Genomic DNA, 18,237 nt, shown 5'->3' with positions numbered 1-18,237 from the left:
GCGATAATGACGGCATACTACCAAGCTAATGGATCTATTCAGTTGAATAACGCTAGATGAAGATATAGATCACAACACGAATACATGCGACATGTGTAGATGGGTCAATTTCATACAAGTACTTTCTTGTACTCCGGCACTATTGTACATTTTTATTGTTTGTCCGCGCAAACTAAACGCTATCTAAACTTCTTGCGTAAATCAGATAAAGCAGGGAGGGAGAGAAAGAAGGAGAGAGGAAAAAAGGAGAGAGAGAGAGAGAGAGAGAGAGAGAGAGCTATTAACATGCAGAAGAGCATTTTGAATGCGTCTGCACGTGTTTTTTTCTTATGTTTTGGTTCATGACAACACCATACAAGCGTGTGATCCTTCCAGAATGTTAAAATCTTCACCGACGGCCAATGTTTTCTGTACATACATTATTGTACACGATATAATCATAGTGTGTACGGGATTAACGAAAAAGAGACACAGGGATCAGTTACACGATTTTTTTACATATGATATCACATTGGTTTTACGCCCAATCGCGTTCTAGTGTGTGCGTGTTGTGTGTTAGTGCAATGCACTCGCGGTGCATTAACGTTTCAATTATGTAAAGCGATATAGCATTTTTAACAATTCTCGTTTGTTATTATTTTACACAGACTTTGACATTATTTGCCCATTAGCTAAAAAAGAAACACTATGTACTCAGAATGACTCGAATGAACTGATTGACGAGAAAAAACGCAAGAGCAAGAGAGAGCTATTTCTTTTGGTTAACGTTTGGTCCCAAAACGCTGAGATCTGTTCAGGATTAGTTGCGTTACGATTGTTTTGTGGATGTTGTTCAATCCACGTCTGTAATGGAATTTGTAAACAAAACATTCTATTAACCTTTGCTCCATATTCGAGCATTTGACATCTTCTACTCACCATACTTTTGTTTGCAATAGACGATTTGTTGATCGTACATTGTTGCCACTGTTGACAGGGTAAGACAGGAGAGAAAAACCAACCTCAGTCGGAATCTTCGTCTTCCTCTGCGTTAAAGCGTAATTTTTTCTTAATAAGAAACGACGAATATCCCGCGGACAATGAGTTATCACAGCCAGATGAAGCGGCAGCAGCTAGACCATTGGCCATGGTGGTGCTTGTTCGCATCGCTTTGAATAAGGAACTGTTTGGGGTGCTCGTAATCGATTGTTCGCTACCACCGATGGATGATGTTGCAGTGACGTTATTGCCTGGCACGTCTTCGCTCTGCCCGGACGACACATTCAGATCGTGTGACGGTGATCCAAGGGGACGAAAATCGTTATCGCTATCATTGAGCGGTGGTGGTGCGATCGATGAGCTAGTGGAAATCACTTTTGAGTTCCTATGCGAATCGTTCAATATTGACAGATCGTTCGCATCGTCCTCGAACCTGGTCGGAGAAGGGTGGATGGTTTAGTAAATCGTTGTAATATTATATTACTCTAGAACATACCATAAATTGCGAAATGGCGAACAGAATACGCGACTCGAATGCCGCGAACCGGAATGGCTGTGCGAATTTGGATGACTGTACTGTAGGTGGTGCTGGTACTTTAGGTGATCATGATTTAGGGGCGTAGAATTAACGATCCGTATTGTCGGTGTGCGGGTCGGTGGCATAGAGTTGTTCAATGTGGGAGTAATTTGTATACTTTCCTTGCCATCTATGCCATCATGCGTACCCGTTGTACGATCACAGTCCGTATCATCGCCAGCAGCCGTCGTACCAGTGCTGCTATCAAAACCCGTTCTGTTCAAATCATCATAACCATTATCATCATAGTCTTGGGTTTCACCCGCCAATAGGCTAGAGCTTTGGTTCTGCAACACGCCCTGGGACATTCCGCTCGGAGTTCGAGAACAATTGCCATTGAATAGATGCGAACGATTGTAACCGTTCGCCGTCTTGGCAGCTTTTGGGTGGACCACTCCCGGTGATTCTTTTCGGTGCTGTAGTCGAATGCACGCCACCAACCACATCACTGCCAGCATGAAAAACCCGCTTAAGCTAGAAAGTTTTCGGTGAACATAGCATTTAATTCGCTCCCAAACACGTCGCCGCCTCCGGGCCTCGTGAACCTTATGCACGATCGGATGCTTCAGTAGCGCATCGACCGTGGGACGTTCGTCCGGTACTGGGTGCATCATGCTGTGGATGATGGTTTTCAGCGCGGGTGAAATATTGCACGCCAAATTTTCGGGCAGTGGTTGACCGCTACGCAAACGCTGCCACAAACGTCCATTGGCCGGAAGCTCCAAATTACAGGCGAGCTCCAGCGTAGCTATCCCGAGGCTGAAAATATCGGCCGCCTTCGTATACCTGCCCTCCATCAGCTCCGGTGCCATGTAGCGCGAATCACCTTCAGTCGCGTAACGTGGATTACTTTTCGTCAGATCAAACACGATCCCAAAATCGGCCAGCTTGCAGGTACCGTCGTCGGTGACGAGGATGTTATCTAGCTTGATATCTAGATGGATGAGATTGCGATCGTGCAGGCTTTTCAAGGCAAGCAGCAGATCTAACATGATCGACCATATCCGCTCGTCCGGTAACTTTTGCTGTTCCCGTGCATAGATTTCCAGATTCTCGCGACACAGCTCCATCTGCATGTAAAGTCGGTCCTCCTGTTCCCATGCCAGATACAGCTTGACGCAGTTCTCATGATCGGAAAATTGCTCGTACCGGCGTACCTCTTCCAGGCACAGCTCCCGACACTGCGTGCTACGAAAGTAGGCTTTGGACTTTTTCACCGCGTAAAGCCTGCCATCGACACGGCTTCGCACTTTGAACACCTCGCCGAACGATCCTTCGCCCACCTTCGTCAACTGTTCGAAGCACTGCTCGTAGTATGTGTCCGGTATGTTCCGGTTGTACATTGTGCTTAACTCCGTTCGACTGTCCTCTATGAACGAGATGGCATTAGCGACGGAAGCATTAATGCTGCGATTAAACGGATGCACTAACTTGGGGGGTCTTCGTCTGTGAAATGCATCGTTTAGTCCGCGAGGCTGCAAAGAGAAGACACAGAGGAATGTTAATTAAATTTGCCCAAAAGTGACACAGCTTCCTAAGCAAACTAGCCCTTGGACTCATACACATACCTTTTTGAAGATGAACGAAAATTCGTCCTCATCGAATAGTTCCGGTAAGGGTAGTGGAGATTTCATGCTTTTTTTTAACCACAAAGTTCTTACGGTTTTGTTCAAAAACAAATCTCCCTATTTTGCACACATCAAAGCAAACGACCTCGTTTTCACTATCCTTTTTTCTCTTTTATACTCTCTCTCTCTCCCTCGTTTTGGGTGAACAGTGAACAATTTCTTATAGTAGGGGAATGTTACTGTACTAAGAATAAAACAAAAACACTATACACTAATTTAATTCACAGCAAATGCTAAATATTTAAGCAAAAAATCCAATTGTAGACGATAAAGTTCGTTACGACGCTTTGCTTCTTAACATCACACTGAGATTGCGTCGACCGCTACTTGTGTTGTTGTGAGGTTAGGTGATCTAGCGCTTCGGTTCGATCGTTTTGCAGCTCACGTTTGGTTGTTTACTATGCACAAAACCGCTCCAATTACTCTTGCGTGATGCGTAAATGCATCGTTTCCACGCAAAATTGCATGTTATCGGTAGGACGATGCACAACCGTTACTCGGTACGCGAAAGGGGTACGTTTACAAAGGTATTTTCTTTGTTTTCGACTCGTTGATATGAAGGCGGTTCGTTTTTCAAAAAGTTGACGTTTACATTAAGCCTTTCCGGGTTGTGCCTTTTCGGCTTGCAGGGTTCGATGCAACAAAGAAACAATACTTTGTGTTCTAAAATCATATTTTTGATAATTTTTCACACACAATAATGCTATGTCTTGTAGTGTTTTATATTTTTATTAATCATTTAAAATGGTTTAATAAAAAACCACTTTAGTTTTTCCAAACAGCAGGCGTGCATTGATCAGTCTCAATTTTAAAATGCCAATTTTGCTTGGTGGTGGTAAACTTTTAACCTGACTGTTTTTGTCATGCACTGTTGTCAATAGTATGCGTGAAAGAGAGAGCAAGTGGCTAGCATTTTGAAGGCGAATTGTTAACTGACAAAAGCAAACGTCGCTGTTTCCTTCGCATAACAACGCTTTTGCTGCAGAATTTTTAATTTTACTAAAGAGTTTACATATTAACCTTTCAAGTTTGTTTTGTGCATATATTATACGCAGAAATCGTTCGTAAATGTTGCAGTAGTATCCACATGAACCAACGATAACTATGTGAGTAAAGCAAACCAATTTTACTGCAAGCGCGCCATTTTGATGCTAAACCGGGAACGCGCAAGCTGTGTTCATTGTCCAAGGCCTACATTTCACTAGCTCTTATTTTCAGAACTGTACCACACACATGAACCTATTGGCACTATGTCTTCCGGAACGGACTTCAAAGGGAAGATTCTAAAAGTGCGTCGAGAGGTGCAACTGTCCAGTGATTCCAAATCATTGCTACGCGTGTTAAAAGAAACAAAGCGCTGCTTGGATGGATTAGCGAACGAACCCAACTACACGGTATGTGTGGCCCATCTCGTGAAAGAGCTAGTGGACTGGGTTGCCATAAAGGAGGATAATGATCTTCAAACCGTTGCCGCAAAGGAATGTCTCGATCTGCTGGAAGAGTTTCTACTGGTTTGCCATCAGGCTGACAGTACGACCAGATCATACCTTGTGGCACGACTGTACAATGCGTTCGTTGCGCTTCTACGAAAGGATGCTAACCGTCAACGTACTAGAACGAAGCTGTATATCGCTCGCCTAATGAATCAGTTTCCAATTGTGAACGATCAGGCAGATCTTTTTGTACGGGTGAAGCAAGTCGTGCTGAAGACAGTACACGAAGCCAAAGAAACGAAGGAACTAACGGAGGAGGGTGCAGATTTGGTAATAGCAATGCAACGCAATTTGCTAATCCACGAGGCCGGTAATGCACGAACAACGATGGATGGAAATCGTCAGCCGGCGTTGACGCATTTCCGTGAAGTGTTCGACAACGGTATGGCCATACTGTGCCGGTTGTATGCCGTCAGCCACACAAAAGCTGAACTACTGTACCAAACCATTATGCAAACGATGCTAACGATCGTTAAACCGGACGAGCGGGAACTAATCAGCTTGCTGGACGATAGCGTTGCTTTTGTCGAAACCATACTCGGGTATGTCGGACGGGAAGATGGAGACTATTATCGGTTTGCCGAATTTTTCATCATATTCGAAGGTATAAGGAGCGAACCGTACGCCAGCTGCTACCGGTTGGTAAGCATGATGGTACAGCTCGTTAAACAAATTCAACCAACGGAACAACAAATCGAAAACATCACCAAATACGTACGGTCAGTTCACGGAACGTTCGCCGACCATCAGCTGGTGGTTAGGGTAACTATATTTATCACTTGTCAAGCTATCCCCTACTTGACCCGATTGTCCCAGGAGTATTTGTTGAACGTATCCCATGCAGCAATTGGACTTTGCAAAGCGCTTATGCGTTTTGTGTACCAGTATCCGACGGACACCGGGCCCGAGTTGTGTCGCACGTGCACAAACTCATGGCGTCATTTGGTCGATAAGCTGCTGAGCATAATGATGCATTTAAACGTCGCTCAAGCTAGGAATGCGACCGAACAGCGACACGATCTCAACAAGTTGACTTATTCGGTAGGACGAAGCTGTGAGTTGATCAAACGGAAACTAGCATTGCTAGAAGAGCTGGGCTGTGAACGAAAGCGATCGTTAATCGACAGTACGATGCGTCACGGTGTCTCCTGGCTAAAGTTTGCCCTAATGCTTCTCCGCGAGGATAACCGAGCGACGACTGAGGAAGCGGTAGAAATCGTACACACCATCAAGTTGCTAATATCCGTACAAAACCGATACCGGTTTGAGTTTTTGTCTGATCTATACCTTGTACGACTGCTGGAGAACAGTTACACCGATCGGCCCGGAGCGGGTGGAGTTGCATCTTGCTGGGCGAATGTTAGCATTCGATTGCTCAAGCTATTGCTAACCCTCCGTGACGCACCGTCAGGTTCGACCGAGGAACATAGGGCAACCATAAGTTCAATCATACGGTCGATTATGTGCTACCAAATGAATGCAGCAGAGACGGATTCGGTCCGTACGTTCACCATTCTACAGCTGTACGATCATCCATCCTTCGATCGGCATGGTTTCACATTCGATTGCTTACCATCGCGTGCGGAAAAGGTTACCATTTTCGCCGAGGAAATGACGCTGGTGATAAAGTACAAGACGTCCAACACACTTCCACCGTGGGATTATATGGTCGAGCTGACGAAGGTGGTCGATATTCGTGAAAATTGTCTCTCCTTTGGCATGGCATTGCACGGATTCAATGAGAACGATGCCGGGAAGTTACCAGAGACGATGATGGACACACTGCTAGATGCTTTAACGGCGTACCAACCGGTGAACACATTGGAACGCATAAAACGTAGCGCAGCACTGGGCATAGTTTGCTATTATACGTTTAGCTCGATTAGCCGAACGATAATAAGTCGTTTACGGGAGCTTCCGTTGAAAACGGGCCTCTGGCGCAACGAGCAAATCGATGAGATACTGATCGAGAACCAGCTTGACCGCGAGACGGCACTTTTCAAGCGAATGGAAGCGATCCGGCAACATTACGGTGAGCTGTTGGCTACATTGGCAGCAGAAGGCTTTCAATCGCTTTGGGTACTGCCCTCCGTTACGCATATATCGAGCATACTGGATAATATTGCTCGCTTGTACCATCTGAACTATCATCCGCATCGAGCGGTTGAGTTACAGAGGTTAAATTTACTTCTCGTCGCTCAACGGCGTGACACACGACCGCTGGATCAATGCGCTTCGTTAGCCTTCCTTCTAGAACAGCACCAGCTAGCGGATGTACAGTTGAGGCAACAGGACGACACCTTGCCACCACATGCTGGAGGTTCACTAGCAACGTTGGAGGATTTAGCAAAACGGGCGAAAAGCTTATTGCCGCCATCAGGCAGCATTGACGACGTGCCGGACAATCGTAAGCTTCAACTGTTAAATCTATACCTTGGACTCGCGGTGTACTATGCCTCTCGGCGTAGACTGGAAGTGGCGCTTCGTTTGATTCAGCGTGCCCTAGACCATCTGGATGGATCGAGCAATGTCGATACAGTCAGACAACTATTGCAGGGACGTACGGCACAGATCATCTTCCGGCTTGCTACAGAGTACGGATTGCCGTGGCCCGATTCTGTCCCTCCGCTAGCGTTCATGAAGCGCATGCTGTCCAGTTTCAGCGAGCTGCAGAAGCTCGCAAACGAACACATATTTACACTGTCGCTTGCCACGATCGACATGACGGTAGATGTACTGCAGTATCTGATCGTACGGTACGATACCGGACCGATGATTGAACCGTACTTGGAGCAGCTGCTTAAGTTTGTGCTGCGTAGAGGGGCTGGTTTAAGGGCGATGCAGTTGTTGCTGCTATGCGGTCAGATGTATGCCGATATGCAGAAGTTGGATCGATGCGAGGTAAGCGTGCTGTGGAATTGTTCATCGTGAAACGATCGTTAATCGATGATGCTTTAACATTATTACCATTTCAGCATAGAGCAAACAATGAATATTCTTTTGAATTGCTTTCTCTTTTAGATCATACTAATGTACCTTGAACGATTACTAATGTTGCTTCCGATCCTGCCGGAAGAAGGAAAGGAAAATGGAAAAGTGATCGATGATCTGTCACTAGCGGGAAGCAATAAAACCGTTCCCTATAAGGGAGTCAATAGCTTACCACAACCGGGTCATACTGTCATTATCGAAGATCTCGTTGACGTTGAAAGAGAAGCGGCACCAAAGCACCGACACGCTCCTGTACGTTTTTAATAAGAGTATAAATAATTTAAAACCCGAATTATAATATTTATTTTGATGTTGTATCTATACAGACATTCCACCCTGGAAGATCTCCTGCGCGCAATGAAATAACAGCAAACGAAACGAATATTCAGCAGTACCTAATGTTCCGGCACTCATCGGGGTGCGACTGTCGCTACTGTAGCTATCCACAATATAAATCGATCGCATTTCAAACCGCTGCCCTTGCTGTCAGATTAACCGTCCTGCAGCAGACTAAATCGACGAAACACATCGAACGTGCGTACCAAACCGTGATCGAACACTGGCGGATGCAAGTGTACCCTCAGATTCTTACCTGGACTGTGCCGGTGTACCGGACGGATCTGTCCGTAGCAGTAACACGAACCCTTGTGCATCGAGGTCAGTTTCTCGTCCGGCAGCAGCTGTTCGAGCGTGCCCGTGAGGTGTATGGTTGGGCCTTGGAGCTTACTGAGCACAGCATCGATCCAGCACTATCCGTTGACATACGGTTTAATATCAAAGCGTTAGATATGTTAGTGCAGCGATCAGTGCAACAATCCAACCTTCCTCGTCCAAAACGTAGCCGATCGATGATTGAGTCCCGTTACGCTGAGCTGCTTGCAAGAAAAGGGGAAGCGAATGGGGAAGCGCCGGATATGGGTCTATTAACTAGCAATCTGAGCAATTTGACAATGAAAACTCCGAAGGCGGATAGGGTAGCTGTTCGTTCACGAACGCCACCCAAAACGGTCAATCGTGTGAATGAGTTGCTACGGCAGGCAATGTCACGGCGCCAGCAACTAAAAACCACCGAACCGGACACGTTTCTTGTGTCGGATGGTATTATCCCCAGGCGTCCATATTCCGCATCCGCTCGTAAACCAAAAACAGTCAACGTTTTTGTGGATTCACCACCGAATCGTACGGTAGTTCCGGCAACAGTTGGTAAAATGTTAAAACCGGCCTCCATATCATCAACACTGACAATGGTTAAATCCAAAGCAAAGCTCCCGAAATCCAACGTGTTTGATGTGATGGGCGCAAGCAATAGCAGTAAGCCGAACGCTCAAAGTGAGTTGGGAATTTCAACGGAAAGCTGTCGTCGCCGCACAGCAAAACGCGGAATGATTAGGGAACCAACAACGGAAAAGCTCGAACCAACAACGCCAATCCATAACTTACAATCGTACAAGGATGCTTTGGTGCAAGAAAGTCCTACGTGTACTCCGCCACCTCGCACGGCTAGTGAAAATGTCACCGGTCGCAAGGTTCGTCGCTTGTTGATAGATGAGTTCCCCAGTCTAAGCGTATCGAGCAACAGCGATGGGCCAACGAAAACAACCCAAACAGCACAGAAACGTACCGATAGTCCGGTACTGAATGGATCGTTCAGGGATGCGCTTGTACTCGGTGGTGCAACAAAAAAGCACGATAGCGGTGACGACGCGGTGATCGTGCTAGATGATTCACATGACTCCAGTTATAAATCAGACGAAGCGATCGATACCAGCATTGTGCAAAGCCGTGCCGTTTCGGCGGACAAACGTAGCGGACTTTCGCTTAAATCTTACTCCGCTCGGAAGCGTCTGCTCGATAGTGGTGGCTATGCGCTGGCATCACCGGCTGTCCGGTCAGTGGTAACGAACCGTAGGACCCCGCTGTTGGTAACTAAAACGAAGCTACAATTTGATGAACCAAGTCCAGAGTCTACCGGCAACGATGGTGCAAAGCAATTGGCAGCGGAAATAAGTAGCAGTAATAAGAGAGCCAATACGAGGCTGGCAGATGGAAAACCGGTACGTTTGAATGGTAAAATAACTGCCAAATCAGCACCGAGCACGGTTGATAAACCGAGCGCCGTTCCAAAGGTAGAACCGCGTATGAGTAGTATTGCTTCGCGCACAAGATTACGTAGGAAACGAATCTGAAATCTGAAGCTCACTTGTTGAATTAGAATATGTGCCACGTGTATGTTTATTTGTAGCTCAAAGACCAACTTTTGTTAACTGTATAAATTTAATTAGTAGCCATTGTATCACTGAACTGAAAAAAAATCTTTAAAGTCTGATTGGAGAGTAGAAATAAAATGGATAAATTGAATTTACATTACAACTCGAAACGAATTCCGCCGCCTGAGATTTTGAATTATTATGGAGAGATGTGTTGCCAGCGATACCAGTCAGCGAAACATGACCACACAGACAGGATCGACAAAACCAACGCAAATTTTCCTTATCCAACAGAAAAAGTGAACCCCTTTTTGATGATCAATCCCAAAAAAAACAAGTGATCATGATTACAATGAAAAAAATATTATGAGATTTATTTTGTTAAAAATGTGAAAAGCAGTAGCGTGTTAAAGTTAAATCTGATCCTAAACCTAAACCTACCACACCCAGTGGTCCCGGGTGTGCAAAAATATCAAGGCACTTGTAAGTAATAATACCCATTCACAAAAAATGCTACCTATCGCGGTGAAGCGTTCACGCCAGTATCGGTCCTTGCTGGTTGAGCAGTTCCGGGGGCGGATTGTCAATAATGAACTTAAGATTCTGTTCCGGCCATTCGTACGTGAGCGGAATCTTAAGACTGTCTGCACTTCGCGTGCTTAACTCACCAAAACTGTCCACCATGCGCGGTATCAAACGATTCGGGATGAGTATCTGGACCCAGCTGCCCAGTACGGCGTATGGCGTTTGGCGATTAACAATCGACCCGGTCACCGATTCGGCGACGAACGTGACAGCCATATGCTGCGCTTTGAACGTAAAGTGTCGTCCGTGCCTAATGCGATCACGCACGGCAAGCATGAGGAACTTGGCGGCGTACGGTGCCAGCGTCAGCTCGATACCGGTCAGCGGAAAGACGCGTGACGGAATGTTTGGATTGTCGAATGGGTTTACCATATCCGACGTGGTAGAGCCGGTCGACCGTTCCAGTGCGTCTTCATTTGATTCCTGCTTTACCGCGATGTTGCAGCAGGAGATGGAACGGGACAGGTCTTCCTCCGGATCGAGCACCTCTTTCTTTATGGCTGCGGCAAGGGTACCCTTTGCCAGCTCCTTGAAGGTGAAATCGGCATTCACACCGGCTAGATCGGATCCTTCCTTCTCCAGGTCCAGTTCGAGCTGTCGAAGTGTTTCCGGAAACTGCTCGAACACACTGCTCGATCTGGCCATATTCGTAATCAACCATTGACCGCCCGTTGCTGGATCCTTCGTCAGCAGATTAAGCATACCCTTACCGTTCCAGCGTGAAGCCTGTTCTAGCTCCTCGCTCGTCACACCCACGATCTGCAGAAAGTCCACCCAACCGAACGGTGTTTCCGTACGGGGAAGCTGTGGATCCTCCGCTATCAGCATATGCTGAATGGCGGTGTTAGTATCTTTACTACCATCGAGCGAACGTCGCCAGGGGATGTTATCACCAGTGCAGAGCCGATTGCCTGATTGAAATACGTATTTGGCCAACGATTGCAGTAAGTTCGCGGGCCATGTTGGAGGTCGTTCGTTGGCCGAGGCGTCCGGAGTTTTTATCAATCGAAAGGTTAGCTCAAATCCCATCCCGGAACGTGGTTCAAGACCGCCCGAAGTGTCCGCAAGATGCACCCGACCATCTCCATGAAGATCGGACAGTCCAAAACTGACATAGTGCCAGTGCGGCGGGATATTTTGCTCCGGGTCGCCCGCATTATGATACATGCTAATGTAATCCAACGGATCTAGACCACCGAGCCTGAAGGCAGAAAGAAAAACACATCCACATGAGTATTTTATCGCTTTGCTTGCCATCCATCTTACCAGTATTTCAGCACGGTCGTCACCTGCAGAGGATTCGTTTGATCGGGGTAGATCTTTAAACATTGTTCAATAAGCTTCTGTAAGCCCCGCGGCAGGATGCGTTTTTTCAGAACAGAATCTTTTTCCGGAACGTTTGCTGCCATTGCAGCGATTACAAAATGGGCTGAAGAAGTAAAACCAAAACTTGAACAAAATTCTGGACAGCGGTGCAACACAAAGCTAAACATAAACAAGCGTCGAAGGAAAAAAAGTACAAACGTCAAATAGCGTTGTCCCACCAAACGTTGCTTCCATCAAATAACGATCAAATAACGATCTAATATGACAAAGCTTTAGAGCGGGAAATTTTCTGGATATTTTGAGGATTTTTCAATTAAAAAAATTTTTGGCTGTATAGTGGAGCACCGATAATCCGGGTGCTATTTAAACGGATGTCTAAGTATCTGTGCAGCTCAGAAATGACAGTTCGAAAGGAAATTTTAAGGTTACACCAACGGCGGAAGAATGAAAGAACGAATTTTATAAGTTAAAATGAGATCAAATTCCAAAAGGAACCAACTAGTTTTTGTTTTGCAACAATGAAACACACAGGAAAATTAAATTAAACACTTAAAAAGCCCTGCCCATGATACATTGTCCGCTAATTTTTACGATCTAAGCGAGATGTGCCTATTATCCGTGTTTTTCGATTATCCGGCCTCCGTCGAGTTTCGATGAGCACAGATAATCGGCGCTCCATATTAACTTTGGATATGTTATCACATATTAAAAATAAAGAATAAAGAGAATACGTGAGAGAGAGAGAGAGATAGAGAAGGAGAGAGAGAGAGAGAGAGAGAGAGAGAGAGAGAGAGAGAGAGAGAGAGACAGAGAAGAAACAGAGTAATAGTAGAAATATAGAAACAGAAAGAAGAACATAATGAAAGTTAAATCATAACTCATGATATGGCGAACTGTGTCGTTCCACTCGATTAATGATTATTTACGCATAGAGGTATATTTTTTTGTAATCATCTTCAATAATATATTTATTTCAGATTTTAAACATTTTCTTTCCGATTTCAACTAACTCAGTTAAAATGTTGTTGGGAACCTTTATTTGAAGAGTTTTTCACCCTACGTGTCTAACCATTTGTCGTACTTCAAGCCTGCACCTACAGCCGAAGGTCGATTTGCAAAACGAGACCAACCCATATACGCTGTGTGGCCATTCGGAGCTGGGGGCCCATTGAGCAGAAGGCAGAGTCGTCGGCTAAACGGCGAAAACAGAACAAAACACAAAAAAGGAAAAAACGCAATGGTGCACGGATCAAAGATGAAAGGCATTCCGGAGGCGAGTCGGGAAATCTATTAACGATTCGACCGAAGCGCGCGAGCACCTTCTCGTCTCGCCTCCTGTTAGGGCCAACCTTCTGTATGGAGGGGACGAACCGCAGCCCATCATCCGTTTCAAAATGGCTATTTAACTTCCTAACCACCCTCTATTCCAGTTCCCTTTTTATATTACAACCTTTTGGCTTCTTTGTGCGTCCCCATTCCAGCGGGATTTATCGTTATGAGATTTTTCGCCAAGCACGGTGAAAAGTGAAATTCCGAAAGGCGGAAATGGGCTTGCGAGGTTTTCTCGGGTGGGATAGACAGGGGTGAAAAAACAGGCCCTCCTGGCAGACCGCGCCGGCAGTGAACCCTCGGTGGTAAATCCCTAGGTCCATCAGCGCGAGTGAGTTTAGCGGGCACCGGAAATACTTTCACTAGTTTGCTTCTCTCTTTCTAATGATCTCCTTTTAACCATAATTTTATCGGTCTTGTTACACGCTCTCGTTAACGTGCACATTGGTGAATAATCGTTGTGTTTAGTATAAGTTCCTTAAAGAATGGAATTAGCTATTTGCTGCACTAATTTGAATAAGTTGTTTAACCTTCAAACTTGTATACTAAACACCAATTATTTTTCAACGCCATCTGACGGAAACTTTGAAGAAAATTGTTTATTGAAAATGGCGACCGTATATCCTCATCGGCATATAAATCTGAAACGAATTTCCAAATTCCAACAGCATCCCGAATGGTGCTTATTTAGCATCAGTGAATTCCACCAGTTGTTTATTGGACAGATTGGATAGAAATGGAATCCTCCAATCCCGGCCACTGTCTTCGGCGCTCATCTCCCAAAAGCTCGCTGCTATTTAAATTTATCTGCCTGCCCTGCTCGTTGATTTATGTAAGCTAATAATGAATAAATGTAGAAATAATTTGTTTCGCAAGCGATGATACCTTTCCTCCAGCTTTAGTCTCTTGTTTTCAAGTTCCGGAGTTACAAAAGGTCTCACGATGTACGAACAAATCTTGAAAGCAATGCTGGCAGAGAAATAAAGCAATAATCGGAAATCTGTCCAGACGATGGGGCATGGTATGCTGTCCGTGGGATGAAGCCTCCTTCAGTACCATCCAGTTTGTTTTTGTTTGTTATTTTGCAAGTGGCCCCCAATTAGCACTTGATGGATGGTGGGATACAATGCGCTATCAACATCTTACGCCAGTAGTGTATTTTACAGTGTGAAGGAGATTTATGCCCTGGGTAAGGAAGCGATAGGATGGTAATCGAGGGCTGATATCAGTAATGTAGCGTTGGAATCATGCCCGGCAGTCAGTTTAGCGATGGTAATGATTATGTACGGTCAATGTAAAGAAGCACATGTAAGAGACACATATAGACAAGTATATCCTCTGTTCACGCCTTTTTGTAGGCAATCCGCTACACTTAAACGTGATACTACTCTTAGTGTTAGAATTAGTTTTAGAACATTTATTGCTATCATTTAACATTAAACAAAAAAGCTAGACTTTTGTACAACAGCATTGTTCGTTAAAGTGCCGGAATCGTCTAAGGCGAAAGAAGGATTTCTTGGGTAAATTCAGAACTATTTGAACGCTTTCGAGCCGAAGAAATAAATTGGTTCTATTTTAAATATAACTATAGTTGAACTAACATGGTTTGAGTAGTACATTTAAAATAAATTGAAAAGGTAAAATACGAACACGTTGAATTTGAGCTACATATGAGTACAAGGTTCACGCTATTGGGTTAAGCCTGAAAGTATGCAATTTCCATGTTCGATTTATCTGAGAAGTATTTTTAACTAATTGCATACTTTACACATTCCACACTTTTGGGAATACGGACCTAACGCATGTCTTGGAGGTGAGAAACAGAAGTTATATGCTCGCACCGAATGAAGTCTTAAGGGGTGAAGCAAACATACTTTTAAGATTTAGATTACTATAAATCTGATTATCCATGTTGAGCCGTGTTTTGCTTGTCTAAGGTCAGTGAAAGCGATTTGGGCAATGTAAATTTAATTTAAACCCATTAAATGATGAGACATGTAAATGACCACGATGATGATGACACTTTTCCCGCCCGCGTTTCCGCATGAAAACGCCCTTGTAATTCACTGATGCTTTCAACGCTGCATGGGACAAAGTCAAAAGGTGGAGAGAAAAAAATCTCCAATGCATATAGACCAGCAAACGATCTAGACAACCGGGCAAATAAATTTAATATAATACTGAAGGGGAGGAAGCTGGATGCATCCCTTGTAGGGCAGCGACGGAAAATATGTGAACCACTATGCGAAGGTCCTGACGTATACCAAGGGAACCTATGCTATTGTCCGGAAATAAAACGCGAAAACATTCCACAGTTTCTGGTCCCGGTTAAAAATGTCCTTCCGATGGGGCGCTACCTTCCCAGAAGGCTCACTAGTCTAGTCATGTTTGTGTGCTTTAAATTCGGATTCGGATGAAAAACGGATGTAAAAAAAAAAACATGGAAAACACGTGCATGGAACCTGTCCCTTTTGTGAAATCTTCACTGTCACCGAAACCAACCGGCCAGCCAACCAGCTGGAACTGAAATCAAGGGTGAAACAATAAAAATAAAGGACGAGGGCAAGTGGCCCCCGGTACGTACATCCCTCGTGCTGCAACCACCGGAAGAGCGAACACGTGTTCCCGGGTGTCTAACGTTCGCGGGCTGTACCGGAAAGGGGCAATAAATTTCCCATTAAACACCCCTGCGCACAGGCACAGATTCCTTCTTTCACACCCGGGCGAGTACGGGCGGCGAAAGCAACCTGACTTTTCGCTCATTTCTTTCACTGCGTAACGCCAACAGTATTCGCGTGCGCGTGCCATCGCTTATCGTGCCCATCGGCGGACACTTGATGGAGCCTGGCCCGTTTGATGTAGGACGGCCCTGTTGCAGGGCGTACCAGCACGAAGGCTGTTTGATTGTCAGCAGATTAGCCGTACCTGTTACTACTTAATGTAGCAGTGCATGCTGTTGTTTTTAATAATGTCACAAATCTGGCTAAAACGAAGCGGAACCACCCATCTGCATCGTCCAAACGGGAGGAAAAATCTGGGAGAAAAAGGGGGAAAATTGCCATTTTTTCCCGAGTGAATCGCGCTGCTAAAGGTCCTTCATGATGCAGCTGATAATAGACAGTGTGTAGGGACAATTACATCGAATTAATAACATTCAATGAGTGGTTTCTAAAAATGTTTAAATTAATTGTAGATCATGCGTTGTACGCCTCGTAAAAATGGAATGTAAAAGCTGAAAAAGAAGTTAAAAAACGTTAAAAATAGCTTCATGAAAGTAAATTTACTTGTTGTTTGCCTTTAAATGTCTTTTATATAAGATACCTTGGCGAAAAAAGTTGGTTAGAAAAGCGAAATCCACGTCAAATTTCACACTATAGAGTCTGGTATATTTTTACACAATTTCCGACCAGGGATTTCGCAATATGATGTTCTAAAAGGGACACGCTTCAAGTCGCATTGTAACTCTCCAACTGTCAACGGGGACTCACTCTGAGGACTCTTGTTTAGTTGAATAGTAATAATTAATAGCTTTTCAATAGCAATCAGTCAGGCGCAGTCGTATATCAATCAAAAATTTGTAGCAAACATATCAACTCCATCGCTTCATGAAGTGCCTACAAGGCCTTCTCTGGCCATGTTTACTATGTAAAAAGGTCTTAACGTGTTAGGTCATCCGGTTTCAACAACGTGACGAGCTCACTCGATACTGGCGAATCTAGCTCGCTGCAGGATAGTAAGATCGTCTAACAAGTCGTATGGCTCGTCATTGTAATGGATCTCCCATTATCCTTCCACACACATGGGGTCATAACCCTTATGACTTTATTCTCCTAGATCACGGCTTAAAGACTGATATTTGTAAGGTTCCGGTATTTGCCGGTAGTTCCGGTAGGTAGGTACTACAGGTGTTTTGATTAAAGAAGCTCCAGACTATAGAATGTTTAACCACTGTTACCACTAGTGCTACTAATTACTGCTACTCATGAGGTTATCTCCACATCGATTTCATTATCAATGATGATCCAACTGACTCTTAACCCAAGATAGGTAGAATTCGAGACGACTTTAAACAGGTGTGATCACCTGTCTGTACATTACCCTGCGTAGAGAATAGCTCGAAATGAACGATTTCTGGTCGATCCTACCAAAAATCTCCTTTTTTATCACAAACACAATCACTTAACAAAAGTTTAATTTATCAAGTTTATCAACAAAAAAGGATAATCGATATCAAATACAAAAATCATTTTTACTCTCAATGTTGTACAATTATGAGAAACGTTTAATAACAAATTGTGCAATAAAAGCAAACATCAACCACGGCTGCCAATTGGTCCTTTCTCGTTTAACAATTCGATTGCATGGGGAACAATCAGGAAAAAGGAATAGCCTAATGAAACATTAGCATTTATTACACCAAATTGTAATCGATTAATCACGGACCTTTTGCGAATATACACCCGGACCATAATGTTAATCATCCACCGACAACCGGGCAACAGCATTCAAATCGATTCTACAGTGTCCGCACGTCACCAATGACAGTCCAGATACGTCTCTGCTAGTGCCATGTCAACCTGACCATTGTTAACTTTCCCTCTACTCCACCCGGCGATCAACGTCTAACCTTTTAATGGCCGTGTTTTATTAGCGCACCGTAGCAAAAATCCCGTATCCATCCCGTACCCGCGGGCAAACCCCTGACCCGACCGATGATCATTTACGATTTACGGCCTATTACGGGCAAATTAGTCGTATCATCATTATTGGATTTGCTACATTCGGTTGACAAAATATTTTAATAACGCACATTCCAACCACCGTTCCGCAGCACATCCGACCGGCCACCCTCTGTAGCTGTTGATACTGGCACGAGGGGAATCATGCTGGCCGTATCAAAAAAGGAAGACGCGTCAAAGGACCCTACATCGGTGCCTTTTGCGGTGGTAGACCATTTCCCCGGGCCGGGGATTCTGATGCTAACCGGAACCGGAGCCTTGTTCTTTGTTGTCCCTGTTTGCGCTAGCGAGTGTTGGCTGTTTTTCTTCAGCATTGACTTGCGTACGGTTGCGCATGCAGGACGAGTGGAGGGGTTTCCCTTTGAATGCACGCTACAAGAATGC

The 18,237-nt window shown here is 44.8% G+C and overlaps 3 protein-coding genes across 3 annotated transcripts; 1 reads left to right on the top strand and 2 right to left on the bottom strand.

The window, feature by feature from the left end:
* Positions 1-1,002: 1,002 nt before the first annotated feature.
* On the bottom strand, positions 1,003-3,189 carry LOC128707695 (serine/threonine-protein kinase Tao). Its single transcript, XM_053802654.1, has 3 exons — positions 3,124-3,189; positions 1,475-3,030; positions 1,003-1,411 (listed from the first exon to the last, which is right to left on the bottom strand). The coding sequence occupies exons 1-3, from the start codon at positions 3,187-3,189 to the stop codon at positions 1,003-1,005; spliced, it is 2,031 nt and encodes a 676-aa protein (XP_053658629.1).
* A 1,244-nt stretch (positions 3,190-4,433) lies between these two features.
* LOC128708751 (uncharacterized) lies at positions 4,434-9,853 on the top strand. Its single transcript, XM_053803730.1, has 3 exons — positions 4,434-7,577; positions 7,698-7,919; positions 7,994-9,853. Exons 1-3 carry the CDS (start codon positions 4,434-4,436, stop codon positions 9,851-9,853), a joined length of 5,226 nt encoding a protein of 1,741 aa, XP_053659705.1.
* Positions 9,854-10,408: 555 nt separating this feature from the next.
* LOC128707727 (suppressor of fused homolog) lies at positions 10,409-11,868 on the bottom strand. The gene is made up of 2 exons (XM_053802686.1): positions 11,726-11,868; positions 10,409-11,660 (listed from the first exon to the last, which is right to left on the bottom strand). Exons 1-2 carry the CDS (start codon positions 11,866-11,868, stop codon positions 10,409-10,411), a joined length of 1,395 nt encoding a protein of 464 aa, XP_053658661.1.
* Between the last annotated feature and the right edge of the window lie 6,369 nt (positions 11,869-18,237).

This window comes from Anopheles marshallii, chromosome 2 (assembly GCF_943734725.1).
Source record: "Anopheles marshallii chromosome 2, idAnoMarsDA_429_01, whole genome shotgun sequence".
Lineage (NCBI taxonomy): Eukaryota > Metazoa > Arthropoda > Insecta > Diptera > Culicidae > Anopheles > Anopheles marshallii.
This window is presented reverse-complemented; position numbering and strand designations above follow the sequence as displayed.